This window comes from Bombus vancouverensis, chromosome 15 (genome assembly GCF_051014615.1).
Source record: "Bombus vancouverensis nearcticus chromosome 15, iyBomVanc1_principal, whole genome shotgun sequence".
NCBI classification, from domain to species: Eukaryota; Metazoa; Arthropoda; class Insecta; order Hymenoptera; family Apidae; genus Bombus; species Bombus vancouverensis.
This window is the reverse complement of record NC_134925.1, coordinates 9754790-9776369: the sequence shown is the minus strand read 5'-3', so window position 1 is coordinate 9776369 and position 21580 is coordinate 9754790. Positions and strand designations below refer to the sequence as shown.

The 21580-nt window shown below is 40.5% G+C and overlaps 1 protein-coding gene across 2 annotated transcripts in view; it reads right to left on the bottom strand.

Moving 5' to 3' along the window:
* Meltrin (disintegrin and metalloproteinase domain-containing protein meltrin) overlaps positions 1-21580 on the bottom strand; it is a 70524-nt gene that overhangs the window by 22597 nt on the left and 26347 nt on the right. The window contains exon 2 of one of the 2 annotated variants that reach the window (XM_033349984.2): positions 6726-6817. The exons of the other annotated variant lie outside the window; for it this stretch is intronic. Coding sequence (XP_033205875.2) covers positions 6726-6817 — 92 coding nt within the window. The remainder of the gene's footprint in view (positions 1-6725; positions 6818-21580) is intronic. 2 annotated transcript variants of the gene reach the window in all.

Genomic DNA, 21580 nt, shown 5'->3' with positions numbered 1-21580 from the left:
ATATTCGCAGAACCCAGATACAAAACCCGGGAATCCGAAATATACGATTTTTCATTGTACCACTGAAAAATGTGGATATTAACGCGCGTTATTCGATACCGCGATGGCAGGAAGCACGCCATAACGAAAGCGGATTTATCGCGTTAATTTTGAAATAAACACCTGGTGGCGAGAGGAATTGCAATTAGCGTGGGCAATCCCGAATGCGGTTACCGTAGTGGTTAAACGCGAGAGAAGAATTAGAGAGGAGGGTTAACGTTAGGATTAACGAAAATAATTCGAAGGTGAATCGTGGCTGGCGCTTGCTAATTGTTACGGCGATAAGCCACGCGAAAGACGCGTTAATTATTCGAACTGACGGGTTTCTTGGAAATTCGGTTGGTTAACGAGCTCGTAGCGAGCGTGCACAATGTACGTAACGTACAGAGAGGCTCTTTGTAGGTGCTGTATAGGATGAAAGGCATCTTTTAATCTCGCCTCGGCGACTAGGTCGACGGTTAGAAGAACATAGAGGATGAAGGAACTGGCGTTTCCGTGTCCTAGAGGCCCCTGAGACCGGGGCAAAGGGACCGCTCTACGCTTCCGCTAATGATTAACGTAATCCACAAAGAAATTTCCATTGTGCTCTAGCAAACGTTCTCGGTTTTTCAGTCGGCCACTTTCCACACTTTTCTTTATCGCAGTTGCAAGCTACCCGATAGTTCGCCGGTTCCGCTGCAGGCGAACCTGTTCCTCTGGTTGTTACATAGTGGCAGATAATTATCGCGCGAAGAGGTTTTGCCAACGAGTTGTTTGCATTTACGATACAATGACTCGTAATCATCGATAACTATAAACCATGACCGTAGAGATAACTTCGAACCAGTTTATCGTTATTCGTTTAGGACGGATGAACATAGACACCCTTGTTCGTGAGTACCAAGGCCCGTGTGTGTAGTTTAGATAAACCCATAAAGAAAATACCCTGACGCGTGTGTAGTGGATTAAGCTGGAGATTCACCGAGACTAAGCTAATCCAAGCTGCGCCACGGTAAATCGTAAAAGTTCTTGACACACAGACCCTTTCTATCTGTTTGAAAAGTCGCGCCGTCGATTTTACGATATACAGCTGATTGGGAGCGGTGTTCTTTCGTTCGTGATAGCAGGCGAGAAAAGGATGTTTAGAAGGAGGCGGCAGACCTCCCCGAGGACCTGGTGCTGCACGATGCGCCTAAGGTCTACGAAAAATTGTTCACGAGGCAATCTCGCGCTAGGCCAAGCTAAATGGACCTTCGAGGCACTTGAACTTGGCTTCGGTGAAAACGCTTGCATATATTTGTAAAGAATCAATTTTTCAAGCGATTGGACTAGTTTAGCTTGCCAACGAAAATGGTTTCGTATAAATGCATCGAAGCAAATGCCCTTGGATTGCCTTAGCTTGCCAATGGGTCTTTAACTTTACGAAAGTATTCGATACGTATGTATTGTGCGCGCTATTCGAAAAATTGAAAGGATTTTCCAGATAATCTAGATCGATGATCGTGATTCGTACGAGATCAGCACGGCGAATTTCCCCTATCGATGCACTTTTTAGTCGAAGAGTTCAGCTGCTTTCAGTGTACACGCTACGGCACAGCAACTACTCTATTTTCCTTTGCGGTTGCAAACTCACGAACCGCATAAAGGGAATCTAAGTATATACACGATCTCCCTTTACCTCTGTTTGCCTCTCTCTTTCGCCTTTCTTCTTGGCATGTTGCATCGCCGATGAGATCATCGAAGCTCGATAAACCAACAGAATTCACCGACAGTTAACCGAAGAGCGTCCTCCATTCTACGGCTATGAATACGTTTTTGTATATTACGTTCGACCGGAAATTTCCTTCGATCGCCTACTATCTTTGCGTTGCTTTTTATCCTAGCAATACTTTTTATTTAGCAACAGTAAACGCGGCGCGACAATCAACTTATCGGATTACGGCGATAAGAGAAATTAAATAATAAAAAATGCTTCAAACTCTATTCGATCGAATTAAAAATTCGGTCGATTCATGCGCACAGTTAAAACGATAAAGAGTGCGAAAACAGTCGAAGAGTTTATCGAAGAATTTTCTATCGAAGAGCAATTTTCGCTGCAATTTGCAACGACCACGGAGTTGGCGACGATAATCCCCCAATACATCTACCTCTCTTTGTTAAGGCAACACATATAAATCTTTTTATAGGAATACGTATTGATGCCTCGATAGTCTTATAAAATTAGCAAAATACGGGCAATAAATTTAGAAAATAAAGATATAGTCGTCCTATGGGTTTTCTACTTTTTCGGCGTCAAATACACGAAACGAGTGTGATCTTCAACTTCTGACAGAAAATATTAGGTCGTCCGAAAAGTTTCTCTCGTTTTAGAAGGAAATAACGACCGCACGACATTTTCCATTTTATATTATTTTATCGAATTACGTATGGTCCGTTTTGTTCCATCGAACTAAAGATCGCAACGTTCGACAGATTAGGTTTCGTGTTTGTATAATGATGCGTTGTTGTAAAAGACGTGTCTGTGGAAGAAAGACACTTTTCGGACAGCCTAATAAACGTTACCACGAATATCAATAGCTTCATTATCGAAAGCATTAAAACGAAATTGCCACGGTGAAAGCGGAATAGAAATAGTCATCGGGTTTTCTCTGTTACGCTGGGCCACATAATCAACAAGCCGTTGCGAATTAGTCTCGCGCATCCGATCGTTTTCTCCGGGGAACACATTGGAAAATCGAGATCGCGCGTAATCAGTGAATCGAATGATGCTGGCGCGAAGAGATCAGCTGCGAGTTGCGACGTATGGTAAGCGACCCTACGTAGCAGGAAATTAGATTCGTCGCGGCGGACAGACGCGCTGATAGCGTTCATTCTTCCCCGTGATAACGAGAAACGAGGTCAATTGCCTTACTTCGTTGACGCCGCGAGATCGCTGTTACTTTAGTATCTGTAGCATTAGGCAACGAAGCGATTCTTCTAATGCCTCGGCCACTATACGCGTTCTACGATTGTTTCCTTGTTCTCAATTTCTACGCGTTTCTTCGCTTCTTTCCCCCTTTTTTATACTTACTCTCTCTCTCTCCCTCTCTGATCGAATTAAAGCAAAACGACTTTCGGCTACTTTGATTCCGTTCGAGTAATCCTAACACCTCGCCTTCTCGACTGCCGTTTCAAACAACCACTCCCGTTACAAATGTACTCCCGTTACGGTTCGAAACTGTTTCAACGATTTTCCCATGGCAATTGTCTATATCGTAACGTGGATGAACAGGATATAGCGCGGCCGTAAAATCGGCATTAATCGTAATATTAAGAAGAACGGTCTACTCGTTGTATTGGAAACGAAATCGCGAGACGACCAACGAGCGTTTGGAATTTTAATTATTTTTCCTGCCGCAGCATCTTCGTATACTGTGCTAACAAAATTCTCGTATAATTCCAACGTTTCGTTTTCTGTCCTAGACACCGATAACGCGTAACAAGAAACGTATGAGCTACTACGTTTAGCAAATTTTAACGCGCAAATAAAGATTTAACGAGCGAATAAATTCGTGTTTCGCGGATTCATAAACTCCATAGATAAAATCGATGCCTACTTTTACACGACTGTATCTTCTACTTTTTTATCGGATCGTGGCATTTCGCGATCCTTTGAAACCGATTCATAGCGCACAAGGATTAAGCGGAACCGACTAAGAATGTGCCATGTTTGAGCACCGGGCGATTTATTTATCTCGGCTGTCTATGCTAATGTTTTCAAACTGGTGGCAAACAGCAAGGCAACGTGCACGCGCATCCAAGTAGTTCTCTCTCTCCGGCCGAACATCGGACAAACTTTGCTTCTCGCTTCTATTGGCTGTGTTTACCTGCAGCCGCGCGTATCGTTTTGCTCGAAGAGAAGCACCGGAATCGCGTGTAACGTGGAATCGCTGTAACTCTCGAACTGTGCGGTGCACGTGGATGTTTCGATCAACCAGACACCCGACTTTGGCTTTCACTATCCATATATCCACACGGTTTATCTTTGTTCTCTCTCCTTCCAACCGTTTTGCAACTTGCGCGCGACGAGCTTTTTCCTACCGATTAAGCAGCTTTCGCGTAACAGGTCCGAAAGGTCAAATTTCGGTATCACGTAGTATTCGTTAAAATCAGCATCGGTGTTCGTGATCGAGCATTCAAATATCACTGGCAGGCAGTGGATTTTTAATTATTTATTGGAAATTCGACAGTGCAAAATTTTACGACGCCAAAGCATCGATAAAATATCCAAAGGACAGTGTCTTCTGTAATATAACATTTGATGGATAAAATAATTTTCTATCGAGGATTTACTATCGTGATTAAGTATATTCGTAAAAGTATAAATTTGCATAAAATTTGCATCGATCGTTGGTCGATCGTAGGTGTTTATGGAAACTCGTATTTTTGTAATTGTAATTTACAAAATGCAGATGCAAAAATGTTTAATCCGTCGATACGTTATGAATTCTTAATTGTTAAATAAATTGTAAACTGTTGATCTTGTAAAGAGTTCGCTTCGAATATTTTATATACGAAGGATTTATATACGAAAAACGAGGAATTTTAACGCATTTTCAGTTTGACATATTTCCGTATGCTCCCGTGTGTGCTTTTCACCGCTGGTTATATCGCATTAATTTCCCCAGCTTTACGATAATTATAAGAAATTGAGTTGCACAGGGCATTTTTCATTTCACACGGTTTAACGTGCCATATATTATCTAAAATTACAAGTAAAAGCCGAGGATGATGCAGAATAAAACGAAGGATAAAATGTTTCATCTTCGCGCGATATCTATGAGAAAATACAAAGTTGCCACATTGTATTTATACCGAAGAATAAATTTTCCCTCTCTGAGAAATGTTCAAATTTCACGTTCCTTTCTCCCGCGTACCCTTCGCACTTTTGCCTGTCAAGTGGATTCTACGCGTTCTTTGTACCGTCAAACTTCTCCTAAATACGCAAATACCTGCACTCTGATAATTAGTAGCTGCAAGTATTTTTATGTCGTTCGATGGGGATTCGACGATACTTCGCTCGGTTTCAACCGCAGACTATCCTCGTCCATCTACCTCGCGTCGAAAATACTACGGAGCCGCTTCGTTTATTTTGTTTTCAACGCATCTCGCGTTAAGAGGATTCATCGGCTTAAAAATAGCTCGGCACAAAACACATCTCCGGAACAGCTTCGAAGCGAACACGATGCGCGAACGAAAACCGTGACGAAGTCCGTGATGGAGCTTACGACGCGATGGAAGCTCCAGGCTCGGCTTCGTCGCGGTCGAATATCCTCGCCCTGGTGTGTCATCGATGAAATTTCTGCCGCGACCTCTCGTCTCTGTGCGACAGGTAGGTCACAGTTAATGCTGCTATTCTGGATTACGTATTCGCAGTGCGGCGCGACATTTGCATCGAAATTGTTGCAGCGTCGACGCGGCGGCCCGTATCTAGCATTCCAAGTCGGCTGCGTAAATGCAGACATGTGGCCGAGACGGACGCAGCGTTTGCTAATTACTCATCGATTTTTCTTCTTCCCCGCGCGTAAGATAATTCGCGAGAAATCTCGCTGCCATGGTAAGGTTCGATGCGGACGAGTCACTTTTTTCCTGCAACCAAGTGTCTCTAAATGGGAATATACAGTGGCTACAGAAGCTATCGACCCGCTCTTGTATTTTTCGTAGCATTTGTACCAATGCGATTAATCGGATTCGGTTAAATCTTTGTACGATTTAGCAGTGCTTCGTACGACTACAGAAATTTCTCGCCATGTAAATGAAACATTGAATTTAAAACTCTTTATTGGAAAATTTATGGTATCGTTAAAATACTTTTTGTAGCTGCTGTATAGGTAGCGATGAAACAACGCTGGTTGTCAATACGTAGTAATAAGTGTGTAATGTGCGTAAAGCGTGTAATAGAAACGCAGATAAGGCGACTTCGCGATCGTGATAGAATCGGAAAGGAAGTGATATAAATACACGAGCGATTATCGCTCATAATTATTCGAACGATATACTGCGCTTTTACCGTAAGATCTAAATAGGGAACCGTTGCTATTGTTAACAACAATCGAACGACGAACACTGTTTTAATTGTGTCGTTAGTTTAGAAATTGTACGTGGCTGGGATTTAAATTACTCGAACGATGTACATGGAAAGTGTAGTTATTAAAAAACGACAGTCCCTGCTTGTTATCTATACGTCAATGTTAACGTTTAAAACGTGGTCGTGCGAATACTCGCTCAGAGAAGTAATTATTCAAAGAAGCTCATCCTTTTCGAACGTACTGTAGACCGCGTTAAATTGATAACTAAGAACGATCTAAAATACCCAAAAATGAGTCTGCCTCTAGATTGAAATAATTTATGAGTCTTCTCTCAACAAAATCAAAACAACCACTGTTTTATCTTTTTCTAAAATGCTTAAAATTAATGAGACTATCTTCTAATCACAAGAGAGACAATATCTTCGAATGCGAATTTTATGTTCGATAATTTAATAAACGACAGCTGAATACGTCTGCAAAACTCATGCAACAACGCTGGATCGTGTCACGGTAGATTCCGAGTGTACAAAGGATTAAATATACTATATATTACATTATATTGTATTAGAAAATACGATAAACGTAGATATATTGCGTATATAAGAAGAGAGTGACGAAGCATCGAGAAATGCAACTTACGTTCTCTTTGGTCGAGGAGATGTGCCGCCTGGTCCTGCCGTGATAGACTCGCGGTCTAACCAGCGTGTGCCTGCTGAAATCTGGGGACGGTCCTGCAACAGAGTCGACCAGTGGAAATCGTTAGAGAAATATTCTCTTCCCTTTGTTGCGCATATTTTAACGAGCGGGCGGCGTTCGAAAGGAAAATCGATCCCTCTGTGCGGTGAGCAGAGGATTATAGTTTGCTGGCAAGAGTCCCGCGGGAATGCCCTTGTTCCGAAATTTGCCCGCGGGAAACGCGTCCGACAAACAGCGGTCCGCGTTTCCCGTGCTTCGATGCTAATTACATCGAGAGACAGAGAGAACGAGAGGTCCTTGACATCCAGTCGAACAATGAGCAAGCTCGCTGCCTCTAGGGCCAACTCTAGTTCAATTTTCACAAACGCCACCAACTTTGCTTCCTGCCTCCGTTTTCCCAACTATCGACCGTTCCAACCTTGTCCATTCCTCCACTCGACAGAATTCATGGATACTTTTGTTCTACTTGGTGCAGCTGATGGACAAGTAGCTGTTAGAATCTTTAGTTGGAAGTTTTAACTTATAAAGAAATTGCTAAAATGTCTATCCTCTCGTGAAGGTTGAATCTATCGGGTAACCAAAAACGTTGTGTCGCTTTTTCCATGACAGAAGATGCGAATATCCGGAGACATAAGCTACAAAATCTAGAAACTTGAGTCTATTCGCTGAAACTAATTGCTCTTAGCTTGCTGAACATTTCTTTTTCGTGGAGTTGGATAGTAATTGCAGTGAGGGGCAGAAGAAAGTGTATAAAATAAGAAATATAAGAAAACACCGGAATTTCGCAAAATCATACTTAATAAGAGATAACGAATAAACGACTGTTATCGATATAGTAAACAATTTTTAGTACGAAATTTATCAATTTTAATCAATTTTTTCTAACTTTCCTTTATCCGCCACTGTATGCACCTAGATAATGGCTAGTACCTGTGTGAAATTAATAATTTTCTAGAAAATGGAGTCGATCGATTTGCTTTTTAAGGAGCTTCTATAGTTGAACATTTTTCACTGGCTTCGTAGTTACGAGATGTATCGTACCGTCTGTAATACGTACGTTTTACAGACCGACGATTTCAGTGAACGCACGCGAATCAACGTAATTTCGTTACGTTTCCATTGCAACCGGTTCTGTACTATACTTTCACGATTACCTTCTCCTTCCGTGCGCGCATCGCAATGGCCGATGAATTCCACGGTAGATTGCGAATTGATCGGAAAATGCATTTAATTCAGGCTAGTCTAATTGGGTCGACGCGACGCAAATTCAAAGCCATAATTACTTCCCGATTGTCTAACGGATTTAAAGCTATCCACCTGACTGTTACGGCATTCGATTTGTCGTTAATTTCCTGTTGACGTTTTAGCCGGAAATCAAAACCGGTTACGACGTTGCTGGCCGAATCGTGCGAATTCTGACAAGACTATAATCGCATCGAATGAATCATTGCGACGTTGACGCGCTACAGGCTCTCTTTTCCATGCAACCTCATTGTTATTGTGTCACGTCTTTTGGCGATTACGCTGCCGTTCATGTGCTATCGCGTACTCGTTCCGCGATCAAACGCTTGCTTCCTTTCGATAAGTTTTACTTTAATCCTTTAAAAGCAGCTGTCACGTCGATTGACGATGAGACGAAAATTTCATGGCACGTGGCTGTCGTTATTGATCGATATCAGGATTCTAATTGAATTTAAGGGAAGACGAGAGTTATTTATGCATAGTCATACACAAAATATATAATAAGCGTTAAATATAGCCCCATAGAATACCGAAATTTATTAACGTAATAAATAATCGACTGTTCAAATACTTTGCGAATTTCTACGAAGCGAATGTTTGCAATGTCTCGCAGTTCTTATATATATTTTCAAGTTTGTTTCAAACTTCAACGATATAATCGTGATAAAGGCGTGACATAAGAGTGTTAGTGAAATTTCTATTATATTATAGCATAATATATTTTAATAGAAGCTATCTATAAGCAATTGAAAATTTTATAGCACGTGACGAAGCGTAGTTATTACAATACTCGCACGAGTTACAAGGCTCTCGGTCGGGATGATTTTCAGGCAGCATTACGTGCCATAATCCGCGTTATATGAATTCAATTACGGTCACAAGGTGCAGCCTCGGCACGAAATATTTGCGACAGACCAGTGCCACCAGAATTTAATATTCGTCACGAGCCGATGCGTTACACGAGCGTTAGCAAAATGATGCGGCCAATCCGCTGCCGAACGTCCACGTACGATATAATTATCGCTAATGCGAAAACGTTTATTACGCCATGTCTAACTGATTTGTGGAAATCTCGTTTTGCTCCATTATTAATCTCCTCTGCTGCGTGCACGTGCACGCTTTACGTTTGCAAAAAAAATATCCCGCACGATCGAACCAATTATCAGTGAAATTTTGAAAGTTACAAATTACCGATACTAATATCTCCTCTTGCACCGTAGAATCAATAGAATGGATAAAATTCCGCGAGTAAATTGTACGGATTAAATGTCAGCCGATGGTAATATTTCTCATATTTGACGCTTCTAGATAACGCGAGTCATAAATAATTATACGAGAAATTTCGTACGAACGTGAATAATATTATTAATTTTGTTATCGATTGAGTCAAGTTACAAGCCGTAGCTTGCACAATAATATATTGCTACAAATATTTATAAAGCGCACTAATAATATCGTGCTCGCGGAGGAAATTGCAACACTTTTCCTGCGATTTCGCGTATTTAAGGTTTTGCTTATTTTGGCAAGCGACCTATCAGTTACCTAACTCGCAGCTCGCAAAATTGTAAAAACTGTTTGCGCAAGTGAACTTTACGAACTACGATTTGTTGCGAGTTTGCTAACGTTATTAGTTGCCAACTAATAGCGCAAGACGCCTCTGGGACGCGATTAAACGAGCGTTAAGCGGAAAAACTAACAAAAAAAGGAGGGGAGGAAAGTTGGAAGTTCTTTGAGCATCGTTTGCGTCAAGGGATAAAGTTGGTCGTTCGGTCTATCGAAGGGACCTTGTTCGCGCGTACATTTGGCCGATCTTTTTGCGAGCCGTCCTTTTTTCCTTTGGTCACCCTTGACGTCAATCTCGTTCCCATAAACAGCGCACATGTGCGCATGTTTATGACGGTTCCGTTCGCGGCATCGCCATGACTCTACGCGGTTTAAACGGCCAATCAAAATTCCACGATGACCCACATTTTTCTCCATCGATGATACTCCAGCTTCTACAGGACCTCGTTACATCGATTGCCTGCTTCGTCACCTTTACGTTTCAATCGGACACCAAAGATAATGGTTATTCGTTTAAAATTTCTACGGAAAAGATGAATCCAGGGCAGTGATCATTAAGAAGCGCGCAGACGATCGGTATTATCGCTAATATTTAAGGTCTTCAACGTTGTATTTACAACATATTGATCGTCTGGAGCGTCTCTTTGAGGGTTTCTGTTGAGAACCTCAAGTTCGATAACCTTAATATTATTGTCAATATTATCGTCGATAATACCGATCGTCGAAACGCGTCTTTAAGCAAATGTTCGAAAACGTGAAATTACTAGAAGATATCAACTTTTCATATTGCACCTAATTACGAATAACCATTACAGATGACTCGAATCTGTTTGGTTGTTGGTAATCATTATCTCGACGATGGAAATCGGTTTTAGTTACGAGCAATCATTATTGATGATGAGAACATTTTTCGCTTGCTGGTAACCAGTACAGGCGATGGAAATATTTTTTGATTAGTACTATTCTCGCTATCGACGACGATCTATCTTCTTGGTTATTGTCGATTATCGTCGAATATTTTGATCAATATTATTGATAGTTTCAATGTTACTAATAGCATTGTGAAATTGAAGATGATAGAAAATGATAAAAAAGAAGTTTATCGGCGTCGATAATGATCGCTAGTAAATCACACGATATTTTCACCACCTGTAATGGTTATTGGTAACCAAACAAATCTTCCTCATCGATAACCACCAGCAGTCGAACAGATTTTAATCATATACAGGGTGGTTGGTAACTGGTGGTACAAGCGGAAAGGGGGTGATTCTACGCGAAAAAAGAAATCGAAAATTCAAAGTCGATCCTCTCGAAAACAAAGCCTCGAACGAAAAATTTTTATTCTATATTTTCGACTTCCTTTTTCGCCTAGAATCACCCCCTTTCCGCTTGTACCACAATTTACCAACCACCCTGTATAACGATTATCGGCAATGAAAATCACTTAAGTTGATCATCGAATTCGTACTCTACAACATTTTAAATTTGTGTTATAACAAAGTAATGGTTCATGGTTTTAATCGACCTGCGTTCACGGTGGCGTGGAAGGCTCGTCGTTCGGTAATCCGAAAATATTTAATCTCGGTAAACCGTACTTGGAAAAAGACCTCGTCTCGCCTCTCCAATATCCAGTAGGAATAGTAGAATGTCTTCGACTGTCGGGTAATTCGACCAACTCTTTCTCTCCTCGGGGGATGGAAATTACGGTTGCTCGGTTAAATCCGAGCTAACTGAATTCCTTGATAAATTCCAACCATCGAGGAAACTTTGTCTGGCGAGGAAACGTGAGTTATTTGCGCGAGCCCAGTTTCACCGAGGGTTTGTCGATGTTCTTCGCGAATTCCCCGTCGAAAGCGATATTTTCGCTTGACGTTTGTTGCGGCAAAAATGAGGACCGCATCCATTTTTTTAAACTGAAGTTTAATGTCGTATCATTTACAGGGTTATTCGCGCACAGAAGTATTCGAACGCTTTCCCGCAAAAAAAAAAAGAACTTTTGTGTAATGTATTACAATGCTATAATTACCAGAATATCTACTTATTGCGATTGTCATAAAAGTCTAACGAATCTCACTTTATTATTTTACGTTACAAGACACGGACGAATTAAGAGATTTATAATAAAGTAATTAAAAAAAGAAATATCGTGGAAATCATTCGATTTAACATTGCAAAGTGTGCAAATATTTGTGCCAAGTATTTAACGGTATACTGTATGCATTTTGAACTTCCATCTACTATAACAAGACACAATTATCACGAGCACGCTAATTAAAAATTTGAAACCAGTCTAAATATACGAGTTATTTACGACAAACCATATATTTAGTAGGAAACTAGTAGTGTTATATAATAAGCGTTAAATACGGCTCCATTGAATATCGAGGCTGGCCGATACGATGGATAATTGACTCCTTAAATACTTTCACTATCTTTGCGAAATACGTATCCTGCGTGAAAAGCGGACAAAAGAGTCTGTAGCCATCTCGGCGCTGTTTCTCGCTCGGCTTTTTCACGTATCGTTCACCGGGAACGAACAAAACACGAAGCGTGAAGTCTGCCAAAGCATAAATGATAATTACAGTTCATTTAATACCTACGCTCAGGCGACCCACGCTCCAACGCTCGTACTCGGCAGAATGACGAATCGCGAGCCAAGCCCCTCTTCTATTTCGAACGCACAACTTCGTTGGCTTTGAGGCGCAAATTTTTTTCTGACCCTTTGAGAGGAAACGAAGTCCGATCGAGACGAATTGAACGCAGGTCGATTCGATCAAGGCCGAATACTTTGGCGTCCGAATCCGGTTCCCTCTGATCGATGCATCCCGACGATATTTTTAGTTCGCGACTCTGTGTACGGGATTCGAGCTTCCGTTTAAAGAGGAAGCTTATCTTTAATGCCATCGCGGTGGCCAAAGTTGCAAGAACACGGGACGAAAATACCAGCATCGACGGGAATTAGTTTGAAAACCCGTTGAAGAAGCGATACGTCGATGATATTGCACGCCTGTGTGTGTGTAAAAGTGACACAACTCCGTCAAGCTTTTCAGGAAAACAGCTTGCTTAGCCGAAAGCATCCGGACGCTTACCACGGGATTATTTTATCGATATGTTATTCGCATCGCACGGAAATTTTCGAAATTTTGTTGGCACTGTAACGAGACACGACTGTCGTGATTATAATAGCAACGTTTGAAACGAATTCAGAAATGCACATAGAAGTTACGAGACGTACGCTGCGAACATACACACCTAGCAAAAGATCAGAAGACAGTAGGAATAGTACACAGTGTTGAACGTATATACAATTAGTGCTAACGATAGTCTCGCTACATAGTGAATAATCGACTGTACAAATATCTTCGACCTTTTGCAAAGTGTATGCTTCCAATAAATATTTTGTGACTTCCGTATACGCTTTCAGACCCGTTCCAAATATCCTTGATATAGTCACGATGAAATAATTAGGGCATCCTGCAGTCTCGATACGATTTTGCTAATTGCTTGTACATCGTGAGTTCTAAATTACACGCGTGTTTTAATAAAACCATTGATATATCACTAGTATATAATTTCTTCGTTGTACACTTATTATTCGTCCATGTCTCTATTACGTAATTCCTTTTCTCAGCTACTTAATTTTTTCCACTCTCGAGCCGATATAATTAACTTTCCAAACTTTCGTGCGAGAACGTACATAGAAAGTTCCTAAGAGCGTTCGAATACTTTCGTGAGTCACTGCACGTTGAAAACTATTCGAAGAAGCGACACGTTCATGATATGGCAGGCATATTCGAAAAACGACACAGTTTCATTATGAAATGACGATATACGATGATCGACGTACAATACTTTAGTGGGAAAGTCGAGAAATTGGGTTCGCGGTCGCAAAAACACGCGATAGAAAAGAACGGTGTCGAGTAGAAAACTCGCATCGACCAAGTTTCTAGTTGTAGCTCTCTCGGTGTTGATCGAGTAGAGACGGGAAGAAAGTTTGAGAGACGCTGTCGGCGTTAACGATGTCCGTCGTAAAACGCGACGTGGACGCAACCGACGAGGGGGAGGCCAGGCGTTGAGAACGAGGGAATTAGCGACGGTCAATTAGGTCGTTGTTAATTCGGTGTACGGCGCGCATACGTGCGTGTGTTAAGGCATATGCGAAGGCGGATCTGCATTTCGTGTGTTCCCATGCCCACTATCCCGATTTCACATGTGTCCCGTGGCACCGGGATATGTCCGTTAGCGAGGGAAACCTTGCGCCAGCCTGAGAAGATTCCACTGAATTCGACGATCCGTTCGTTCAACGACCTCGCGAAATTATCAACTTTATCAGGTGGCGACTAAACCGGTGTTAAATTTCATTATAAATCGAGCAATTGTAGATATTTGACAAACGTACAGGCGATTTGACCGAGCGACGATGCGAAGCTGGTGCTTCGATGTTTCGGTCGTCTCGGTATAGTTGTTCTTGGTTGAATCGAGTTAGGACGCGGAAAATTCAGTTTCGTAAGTGAATTGGTTATGCAGACAGGATTAGAAGAATGGATTATATACACGCGCGTATTGTTATTAGATAGATGACAAATTGTTCTTGATTGTTCAAATTATCGCTGAAGCAGCTTCTCGGCTTCTGCAAAACGGATCGAGACGAAACGTAACTGTGATTTTCTTTTCCGGACACTGAGCTACACGCGTACAAGAAGAAGGAGAAAATAAGATTAAAAATTCGTTCGGTAGTTTGTACGTGATGCGAGGAGAAATAGAGAAACAAACGGGCAGGCAAGAATTCCAAAGATTAGATCTTTCGACTCCGTAGCTTATGAGCTGTTCCTGGATGACAGTTTTATCTTCTTTATTGAATGCACAGACACAATACTTCTGGCGTTTTATTATATGTATAAATAGAAACACAGTGTCTCTCAGAACAAAGCTTTTTCAGACTATGGTTATCGATAAAACCTAACTAATACTAAAAAATAGGATTAAAACTCTCAATTCATCGACCGACAATTTGCTCGATTTATCGCTTTATTTCATAGACTTTCTCCATAAACGTCCTTATATATATCAAACGCACTTTGGTAATTGATAAATTTTGCTAATAGAATTCACTTACGTTTTTTAATTTTCTTAAAAAAAAAAGAGAAGTAACGAATGTTAAAAGTTTCAAGTGCTTCTAATTCGATAACCGATAAAGAATTGTATTATCCCAACGTTTCATTGCTGAATAATAATTCAAACGAAAGAAATAAAGTGTCTATACAGTGGTTTCAATTCGTGGGGTTTCTTTTCTCGTTGCAGGCGAGTTACGCCGACTGATCGAAATATACCGTGGAATATCGTTGGTAGAGCCGGGTCGACTTGCAGATTCGGTCGTGAAACTGCCGATATCGATACGTTCTCTGACTCGTTCCTTCCTTCTTCCTTTTTCTTTTCTTTTTTTTTTTTTTTATTGCGGGAAGAGAAGTTTCTACGAGGAACATTATACTCGACTCCTGCAGCTAGACGCTTTCGAATTAATTGCTACGTGAATGAACGAAGCCGGGTTTAGTGAATGGACCAATCAGAGCTCCATTTCTGCACTGGTTCGCCGATCCCCGTCTGCACTCGTTAGTCAATTAAACTTCGTAATTATAGTTGGTACGGAGGTTCGGCGGGACTGGCAAAGGCATGTGACGTAGTATGACTCACGACGGATGTTACAAACTGCTCGATATTTTACGCAAATATCCACTATTAATCGTTCGTCGTTCGTGTTCGTATCGATACAACGCCTCTTCTAAGTACAGTGGCGGATAAAAGAACGTTATTAAACTAACGTTTGCGCTAAAATTTGTTTACCACATTGGTAACGGTTATCTAATTTCTTGTGTGTATTATATTTGTTCGTCGCTCTTATTAAATATAAATCCGTTTTGTAAAATTATCGTATCTTTTACGCTTTTTCTAGCGTACAGTGAAATACAGTTATTGGAACTTATTGGAACGAAAGTTTAGTTAATGCCCGTATTAAATAAACTTTCGTTTATCTGAACGCTAGCTCTTATTACGCGAACAAAAAATAATAGGTAGCGGAGAAGATTGATAAACTCTTATTGTATGAACTCCAATTATATAGACTGTTTGTCCCCAGACAAGTCCGGATAAATGGGATTTCATTCTAACAAACAATTCTGAAACGTTATGAAAGTTATAACGAACGAGTCTTGCTAATAAAATCAAAAGGCTACAACGAACCTTTGAGCGTGATGTTATAACGGAAGGATATTTATCGATTATACTTTCCTTAGTAGTGAAATCCTATTCTCGACAAAAGGTCTAATTTTCTTATACTTTAAAGCCTATCTATGATACCTGTCGGTGGAGTCGAGTGGTTTTCTCGCTTTCTGACTCTCCTTATCAAAATGCAAAGATTAACCGTTCCAGTTTACACTAATTCCACTTAACTTACTTTCCAGTATATCTCAATTTATGGAGTTGATCAGCGTAGCTTTTACACGACTCGCTCATGAATGGGAGTTTATAGTATTCGTCTGCATTCACTTGCCCCTCGCATCGATAAATCAAAATTAAATCCGCACCCCGCGCGCTTTTGTTATTTGCGTCTCGTTATATCAAACGAGATAAGGAGTTATTGTGTCTCGTGTGAAATGTTAGTGCGTATCAGCGTGTCGCGATAGCGTGTGCTCGTTTCACCGATTTATTAACATTAATTATCACTGGCATTGACACTAATATTTATAAAGAAATATTTGTAACGCGCAATTTTATATATTGTACTATATAAACGAACCACGTATTTGTTTCGCGTGTGAGTCAAGCTTCTTGGCTGGCGTTGAATCTCATAGATCTTTGGTTCTCTTCGCGCGAGTCGAAGCGTTTTCCGGGGACGATTCGGTCGCATTCACCGGATTAATTTGCGCCCGAGCAACGCGAGCGTGAAATCGATTTATCAGACCCATTCTCCCCTATCGGCCTCCGTCTGCAGCCAACGATTCTCCTTCAGCTTCGGCGCATCTTTCCCGCTGGCGCAACTACGGCTAATACGCTCGCGGATGGAATCTCAATGGCCGAGGTGCGCTTCGTCCTTTCCTGTTTTCACCGTTTTTAATTCGCTAATTCCTTTGTTCCGTAATCCCCTTTGTCAGGTTTTTCTCCTCCACTGGAAATCTCCTACAACATCGAGATCCCTTCTGTACACTTCGTTTTTGTTTCCTTTCTTTACCACCCTCTGGATACAGAAATTAGTTCGCTAATGATGTTTGGTCAATGTTTCGTGTTCTTGCTCTTCCTCTCGGCTTTCTTTTCCTATCGCGATTACATGGCGAATCGATTTTAAAAGATCGGTACACACGAAATATTGGCATCTGCGTGTATGTAGAAAAGTGAAATACCCGGACTACGAATATTCGTGCATTTATGGGAAATTTTAAAGGATAAGCAAAAACGTATAAAACGCACGTAATATGCTAAAATATGTAAAATATTCGAAACCAAGTACTCGTTGTGAGATTTAACGAGTGAAATAAATGGTTATACACATCCACTTCTTTACGTATGTTGATAAAAATCCGCAGTTCGGATAGACATAAATTACGCAATTACGATATTCCAACGACCTTTCGAAAACAAGATTCCAGGAAAATTCTCTGTTCTCGGACTACCTAGCCTTTAAGATACAGATCAGATAAGCAGGATTATTTCCAAATTTAGAAAATTGCCTAAGATAAGATAAGGAACGTAAATTACAGATTAAAGAGTATTATTTAGAATTTAGAATGACATACTTCTAAAGTATTCCAACGCTTTTACAAATCTTCTACGTGTACATTATAAAAACATTCTGAAATCTCATTACTACTAACGAGGCACGGTTATCGCGAATATAATATAGGTCAAATTTGAAACGAGCCTGAAGATATATTTATATAACAGTTACAACATACTTACTGAAAGCACGCAAAGAATAGTCGATTATTCGTTGTATTAATAATCTACGATATATAGAGAGATCGTCTTTGGCATTAATCGTATATTTAAAAAAACACGTTGGAAAAAGTGCCCGACGTTTAATTAATTTTTGTTACTTTACTTCTTATTGCAAAAGCCCTTTCATTCGATTGCCGAGTTACAAAGAGGTTGATTTCGGTGAAATCAATTTTCGACGAATCCCCCGTTCGTTCAACAGTCGAACGAATCTCTGTCAAAGCGCGCGTAAATCTGGCCGACCGAACACGCGATTAATCTTGGCACGTGGATTTATACGAACGTGTACTACCGCGCAATCGGACGCACTCTTTTTTTCCAAACGCGTATCGAAGACTGCAATTTTGCTGGCGAAAGAGAATGAGACGGATAAAAGGAAAAAGAAACGAATCGGTTTGCGACGTACACCGGTCACAGGTGAACAAAGTGAAACGAGATCGAATATTCGACGAACGAAATCATACTGGGATTTTCAAAGCTCTCTGTGTTCCAAGATCAAGCAGAAAGTTTCCTATGAATCGATACACCATGTTGGAAAGGAGAAAAAATTCAAATGCAATAGGAACGGGACGTAAATGTTGGGCTTTCGAATCCTCTATATGCTGTATTCACTGGAGCGTGTAATACCGCCGAGTAGAAGAGGGTGGAAGCCATAGAAGCAATCGGAAAGCTTCCGTATAAAGATCTTTCTCAATCAAAATCCCTTCGTGTTTTCTGGATATACACTATCGACCGTAAGTACTTGAACTCTTCCAAATGATTGGAAATACGGTGGTGAATAAAAGAAGGTTTATTATCGATACACAATGAATTTTAATAACTTTTGCTAGTAAACATTTCTCGCGTTAAGAGAATAGATCGTATTGGTATATTTAAGCAAAGAATAGGTCAAGTAAATTTACGGCTAGGTCAGCGTATAAATGATTTACGTAAATATACAAAATACGGACGGATGAGTATAAAGAAGGCGAATTCATCTCTAGACCGAAATAAAAATAGATTATTATTACTAAAGATTTTTTACCATGTTGATAACAAACATCCCTTTCCTGTTCTATATTATATTCTTTTTCACTCTACTTATTAAATATAAATCCGCTTCGTGAAATTAAAGTGTCCTTTTATATTTCTTACTTTATGAACTTGCTTCTCGCTGCCATTGTATATGACTCGTATCATTGAAAGGTTTGGCTATCGGCTAATGAACTTACATTCATGATCTCTTTTCCAGTTGTACCGCCAGCTTGTCCCGTACCCAAATACCCCGTACGACTTCTAGTTATATAAATTGCTTGTTTCCCGACGATATATAGCAGCGGAGTTCTCCTATATCCACGAAATATTCAGAATCGGGTCGGCACGCATACACAGTGGCTGCGTCGATATTTCTGATGCTCGACGGGAGCAGGGCAGACGCGGTGTTTTCCTACTCCAGAAATAACGTCGCGTTTCTCGTCTCTACTCCTCGACGTTCCCTTTTCCCCCTTTTTTTTTTCTTCCTCTCTCTTTTTCTTCGTCGTTTTCCCTTTATTTCCGTGCCGGTTTCTGGTCCCCGTTAATTCTCACTTTCTACTCAGCGGCGCGCGTCAACGGAAGCAGATTTCTTAATGAGACGAATGAAATAATAAGGAAAGCTATCCGAAGACGCGCAGCTCGTTCGATCTGGAGTACCTCGAACGAAAGGGTCCGACTAATTCGGTTGTGTATTAATGGACTGCCACGGATAATAATTCTCTGGCTGTTCGTACTATCGACTCGCTGAAAATTCTCTCGGATACCGGACGAGCAACGCCCGTGATTAATTATTTCCGCGTCTGCCGCGATTCCACGTTGAATTCGCGCGTTCGACCGTTCTTGGCAAATTCGACGAGCGTTCCATCGCTTGCACGTAACCTTCGAGCCACGCTGAGACTTTGACTCGTTGCCTTCGGGTCGTTTAACTCTTACATCGTGCGATTAATTTCAATCTTAAAAGAAGCTCTCTCTTCGCTTCTTGAAATACATCGCCAATACACGAATGTTACTAATCTAACGACTTTGAATCGTTTCAAGCGAGATTCGTTTGTCTTTACTATCAAACCCTTTCGCGTAAACGTCTTTACTTAAAGTATAAACATAACTTCATATTTTACGCTTACGATTTTCATCGACTAACGGTCTTTACCAACAACTGTTAAAATTCACGTTAACGTCGTCAAGCGTTCTAAATTAAGATCGTCGTTAGATGAGACACGAGCGAATTAACGAGAAACAAAAACGACGAGCCTCGAAGATAGAGTTGAAGTTGAAAACAGAGTTGAAGCGGATTTCACGTTCAGGAAAATCGTGGGTGGACTGTCCTCGTCATTATCTTCCCGTCTTTCGTATCTACTTTACCTCGGATAACGTATCTTCGTTATTGCCGTGTCTGTTTGTATGTCGACCGATGAACGCTTCCGGTCTTGCAGCAACGTTTCTTACGAAAATGATTCGCTGTTTGAGAAACTCTGTGCACTCGAAGCTGTCCGACGATCGTGAATGGCCCAAGCTAGTGATTAATCGAGATGGTAATTAGGCGGTGTTAAGCCTCGCGACGGATAGTCGACGACACCGATCGACGATGGAATAGTAAAGTTTCGAGGATGCGGCTAGCAGCCATTAGCGGGATAAGAGCGATCGAGAAACGCGGTGCTTCCGCTCGAGTAATGGCTTTCCGATAACAAGACCAGAATCATCGCTCTTCGTTTCTCAGAGTCGCGGTATAATTATTTTCCATTTTATTAATTTCGATCGTATCGATGCGCTGTCGCACCTTGTTCCGTTGGAAGATGGGCGACGATTCTAACCCATCCATCGTGGAGGAATGAAAAGCTATAAATTGTTACGATTTGTACTTATTACGACGATACACTAATCATTACGTGTATCCTACTTTAAAATCTCCCATATAGAGATTGCATATTATCCAATTAGGTAAATAATTATATCGGAAATATGCAGATGAAACAACCTTTCTTTTTGTTTCTTTTTTTAAACTTTGCAACATGGTTATCGCGATGCATCGTCGTTTTAATTCACGGTAAAATGGTTAACGATGGGTTTATTGGAAAAAAGAAACGCGCCAGAACCGAACCAATATATAATAAAGACTGCGGATGTTCATACAAATTCATATTCTTATGACTACAAACTGACTTGTTTACCGGGGAAAACGAGCGATCTCTTCCTTTGGATTAATAATCTTTTAGATACAACTATTTCGTTGTTTACTTATGTTCTCTTAATGTTCTGTTAACGTTCTATTAACGTTTTGCTTTTAGCGTTCTCTCAAAAATAAATAATATTGTATTTATACTGGTAAGAAATAAATTCGACCCAGTAAAAATTTATTTACCTTCGTTTATCCGTCTAAAATGAAGAAAAATGTATCGAAACGACATGTAGTGTCATTTTACAATAACATAAATATCATCTTCTTTAACGATAGCTTTTATGGATTGGAACAGTGGTGGAGAAAAAATATTTAATTGAATTAATCAATCACCAGATCTTTGTTATCACATATCACATATGCTGTGACAAGCATATAGCCTGAATTGCCATGTATTTTTTCGGTGATTAAAAAGACACAAAGCCACCGATATTATATCTAATATATCGACAACGGTTTCGTATTATTCAAACATGTAACGTAAAAACATATTCATAACGTTTTGTTTACAGCATCCATTGGCTTTCTGTAATGTTTTATTTAACAGTAGTTAACATTTTTATAGGATACCACGTGGAGCTGAAATTGTTACGATAACCATATCAAGTTTCTGCGCAGCCCACGCGGTTCCAAAGCAGATGTATAATCAGAAATATTTTAATGAATTTTTAATGACTTTCCGTAAAGTAATCTGCTAACGCTTACGAACTGAGGTATATCCGTCTGTCGAGGGACATTTTATCGGAATAGAAACATCCTGACTAAATTCGTGGTATGAAAGATCCGGCAACCAGTGCTTTCATATGATGAAATAATC